Source organism: Echinops telfairi, unplaced genomic scaffold, assembly GCF_000313985.2.
Source record: "Echinops telfairi isolate 266 unplaced genomic scaffold, ASM31398v2 ScPeMD7_7425;HRSCAF=8463, whole genome shotgun sequence".
Taxonomy (NCBI): Eukaryota; Metazoa; Chordata; class Mammalia; order Afrosoricida; family Tenrecidae; genus Echinops; species Echinops telfairi.
The window spans coordinates 7,173,718-7,178,638 of NW_022111325.1; the positions used below are offsets into that span (position 1 = coordinate 7,173,718).

The 4,921-nt window shown below is 48.1% G+C and overlaps 1 protein-coding gene across 1 annotated transcript in view; it reads right to left on the reverse strand.

Annotated features, from left to right (window-relative positions):
* The window catches only part of CFAP45 (cilia and flagella associated protein 45), a 32,987-nt gene extending 32,168 nt beyond the window's left edge, over positions 1–819 (reverse strand). Inside the window, exon 1 of the mRNA XM_013008285.2 lies at positions 798–819. Coding sequence (XP_012863739.2) covers positions 798–800 — 3 coding nt within the window. The 5' untranslated portion in view covers positions 801–819. The remainder of the gene's footprint in view (positions 1–797) is intronic.
* Positions 820–4,921: the final 4,102 nt, after the last annotated feature.

Genomic DNA, 4,921 nt, shown 5'->3' on the forward strand with positions numbered 1-4,921 from the left:
GACGGCGCGCGGGATCCCTGCTTGGGAACTCTGAATTGAGGCCCCGGAAAAGCAGTGTAACTTGTGTAGCATGCCCACAAATGACACGCCCCAGAAATTCTACGACTACTTCCAACAACCCAAGAAAGACTCCACCACCTTCTCTGTCCTATCCATCTATCTCCAGCCCAGCCACGCCCCCTGGGGGCTCCTCTTCTCAGCTACCATCACCCCTAAACTCCCGTCCATCCTAGAGAACCCCCGGCCTTCCAGGCAGGTCCCAGTCGCAATGCCTAGTCCCACTCTCTGACCTTGCAGGCCTGGTACCTTCCTCCATCCTTTACAAATGATTACTGAGCCCTCCTGAGCAACCTGGGGCCCAGCGAACAGAAGAGAAAACAGAGATTCAGGGACTTGGGGTGAATTCTTCGTGGTCACATTGCTCATTAGTGACAAATGAGTCTGTAACTGGTATCTGCCCTCCTCCCAGTAATTTTTCCACACCATATCCCACAGCTCCGGGCGCATGGACAGTCTCAGGAGGATGGGGAACTGAGAGATAGAGGCATGTGTTTCTCCCCAGCAGCACCCCGCTTCACTTCTCCATAGTGATAACCCCTGTCGACTCCACCTTGAATTCCTCTTTCAGACCGACTCATGATTTCTCCCGCTTCCTCAAGAGATGTATCTTCCTGGGCTTTCTTGGCTCCTGGTCCCAACTTCTGCACCCCTCCGCCGCTCCAGACTTTCCCTGCTCAGACTCACAACCGGAGTAAGGGGTCCTAATTGAAGTTCTAGTCCACCACCCAGGGCCTCACCATCTCAGCTGCACGCACTGACTCTGGGCTTCCGCCTCCTTGGCCTCCAGCGACACCAACGCTGCCGCTGCAGCCACCCGGGCGCTGGATGTTGACGCGTTACCATAGCAACCAAGAGCCCGCGCGGTCACTGGCCGGGCCCCGCCCTTCGGAGAGGAGCGGAGCAGCACCCCTCCTGCTGATCCTTCCCAAGGCCGGAGCAGGACGCCGTCTACTCCCCACACTTCACCTTGAGACTTTGGGTCCAAGGCTAGGATGAGCCCAGGGGACCTTACTGCCAGATCGTCCGTTTTTATTCAGTCACCCCGCCTAGGTTCCCATGGTTACCGCCGCTTCGTTTAGTGTCAAGCCAAACCCTGATGAGCATTTTGTCTTCAGAGAACCAAACAGGACCAGATAAAACAAGTTTCACCACAAGAGAGAGTCTGGTCAGACAGAAGAAAGAACTTCCTACCTTGAGCATATGTATCTAGTCTCCATATGTCTCTAGTCTCCTTGAAATGTGGGCCTCGCTCCTCCAACCCAGAATTTTAAAATAAAAATGTATTAGACCGTCTGACTAAAAATCAGCGAAACTGGCTTTTAGGGAACTGCCTTTAAAGCAGCTACCCAGATTATGTGTATGCACTGTGCTGTAAGGGTCTAAGTGTTGTATGATTTTCTCAATTTAGTTTGCACCCATGTCTCCCCATCTACTGGGACAAAATGGAGCACACACACATGCAGCCTGCCTGTCTCAACCCCACAAAGCCTTCCCGCCCTACAAAGTACATGCTTCCGTCCTTCAGTATTTATTATCTGTAGTATTAAGTTAAATTTGGAGGGGGGGGTGAGGGGCCAGCCCCCACCGCTACTACCCATGGGTTCAGTAAGCACAATTGTACGGTTGAGATATATAAGTATTATATTATAGTCATCGAGAGCATGAGAGATATTACAATAATGCAGTCAGACACGTTACATGGCAGCATTGCTCACCTCAGCCCAGCTTGGTGGTCCACGTGGAGAGAGGGGGAAGGGAAGGAGGGCAAGGGAACAAGGGAGAGAGGACTGGAGAGGAGAGGGGGGAGAGAGGGGATCCAGAGAGGTCAGAGAGCTCTATATTGCTGACCCATGCCTATATACCTTTTGGGGGCATGCCAGCCCACTAATTACAGGTAGAGACATACTTCACAGGAAGGGGTTACACTATGGGCTACACAGTAATGAGGGGGTAGTCCAGGGACATACACGCAACAGGAAGAGGAGGGACTGGGGTATACATGTGACAAGATGGATGGATCCCAGATTCAGGAAGGCAGCTCAACCTTGACCTGTTCCCTGGGTCTCCATAGGAACCATTATCAGTAGGGTGTAAACTCCGCCTACTGGAGCCGTCCATTGTCCCCAGGGGCAGGGAGCAGGGCCCACCCCAGTTTGGCAACTGATCACCCTCAGGGGGGAATGCCTGCGCATCTGACCTCCCCCCACCATTATCTGCACTCTGGGTCACAAAGAAGTGTTGGCTCTATGACTCTGTGAACTACTAGCCCATTCCCCAAACTCTTGTCAGCCCTCACCTCACAAGCCACCATTCCGAAGCTTGATCCAACTTCACTTTCATATTTCAAAGCCACTCACCACATCCTATGACATACTTCAAGCCGTAGGTGGCTTGGCTGCAGAGCTAAGAACGTTGAGGGTTGTTGACAAGCGCGTGGGAGGGATGTTTTTTAACCAAAAACCAAACTCGCTGCCATCAAGCGGATGCCAACTCATAGCAACCCTATAGGACAGGGCAGAAGTAGCCCTGTGGGTTTCCAAGACTCTAACTCTGGCTTGTAATTCACGTATCATACAATCCAATAGTGCAGTCACACCAAGAAGAGGTGTGCAATCATCCTCACAATCAGTTTTGGAACATTTTGTCATTCTTGTACTCATCGTTATTAGCTCCCCATTTCTCCTCACCCCCAGCCTCCCCTGCCATACCTCCAAGGAACCTTTAATCCAGTTACCATCTCTATAGATTTCATATACAGAAAAATATTAAAACTGAAAAATAACAAAACAGATAAAAAGCTCAATTGAAAAGAAGGAGAAAAGATTAAAAGCTGGGACAAATTTAAATGGATCATAAGGGAGATCAAATGACAGGGTGCTAAATGTTAACCTAACTGCATGCATCTGCAACAATCCACTTTCCAAGGCACTCTGCATGTTAGCCAGGCTACTGGCGTCCCTGGTTCGAGGTCAGAGGAGAATCACCAGGGGCTTCATCCATGTACATTTCCCCTTCACTTTTAATTTTTAACAGCTTGAAAATGGATCTTAAGGTAGATCGTATGACTTTACAATGCTTTCTGTGTTAGTCCGGGTGGACGAGAGAAACAAATTCATGGACACATATGTGTATAAGAAAGAGGGTTATATATTCAAATGGCGATTTCTACCCCTGGGCTCAAAATATGCATTAATCACATTCATGTTGGCCATTTCACACAGGAATAACCAAAGACTACAATCAAACAAAATAATCAAAACTTTAACTTCCCATATTTTTCCAGAAGACACCTGAGGACACAGTGGGACTTTATCTGCCCTCTGGCTAGCCAAAGAACAACTACCATGAGGTCAAACAAACATCTGCTCTCCATCTTTATGATTTGTCTCTCCAGTACCCTACTCTCAGTACCATATTGTGTTAGTCTGGGTAGACTAGAGAAACAAGTTCATAGACATTCATATGTATATGAGAAAGAGGGTTATATACAAGAGCAATTGAATATTGAGAAAATGTCCCAGCCCAGTCCAGATCAAGCCCATAAGTCCGATATTAGCCCAGATGACCGATACCAATCTATAAAGTCCTCTTCAGACTCACAAAACACGTGCACTGACGCCAAGTGCAGGATGATCTCAGGCCAGTGGGTATAAAGTCTTTAGATCTGGTGGCATTGTAAGCATCTCTGCTCTGGCAGGGGTCTCCACATGGCTTCTCCAGCTCCCAGGGCTGCATCAGGATAGGTCCATGTGGCTTCTCCTCAGGGACGTCTCACAGGGAGTCACCATTGTCAGTAGATAGTCTCCAAGGGAGTGAACAGAGAGAGAGAAGTGTTTCCCACCTCCAAGGAGGAAAAACAATAGTTGCCAGAATTCTCAGGAGAAGGCCATGCCCACACAGAGGCCTCATTGGCTATGACCCGATTGACAGACTAGACTCTACCCCTTCACTCTTAATCCTCTCAAGTCCCAAATGGACACCAGATAATTTAACTACCACAGTGTCTGTCTGATAACGTGGCTGTTCACATCTCTCAACCATGATCAGAGGAAATTCACTGGAGGCTTAATTCACGTATGGATTTTGGCTTTCCACTGTCATCCATACCCTTTTTCAAACCAGGTTTGCACAACATAACCTCTGATATCATTCCCTCCTTTAGATTTGGGTTATTTTATTTACAGTCCATAGATCACTCGAGCTGGTGTGCTTCTTCATCATATGACCTTCAGGGATGTGAGTAAATAACCTGACCCAGGGGTACAGGTATCCCAGAATAAGTTTGTTCACCAGTACCAGAAGCCCTCGTGACAGAATTCATCTTAAAGAAGCTTTCACATGTACACCTAATTAATATGACTCAGTCTAAATGGGCCACATCCTTGAGTATCCCTACCTACTAATAAATAAATATAATGTTCTCTCCTTCCCCCCACCCCCACCCACCAAAAAAATCTTTATAAAACCTATCAAAGCTTTTGCGTGTGGGGATAGGGATAAGAGCCCTCTCTATCTCTGTCTGCAAACTCTTCTCCAAATAAGCCTTTGTTTCTGTGGAAAGCCTTCACGCACTCAACTCACTACAACGGAGTCTGTTTCTACGCATAGCAACCCTACCGGACAGGGTAGACTGCCCTGTGTCTGAGAATGTCACTCTTTACAGAACACTGGCTGGTAGTTTCGAACTGATCTTGTGGTTAGCAGCCCAAAGCATAACCCACTAAACCACCAGGGCTCCTTAATCTCCCTTAGTGATCACAGTCAGCAGGAGGTGAGATCCTTCGCTTAATGTCCGGGGAAACAGTGTGTGTGGTAGTTACATAATCTGGTGTCAATGTCAGGATGAAGAATGTAGAGGTAG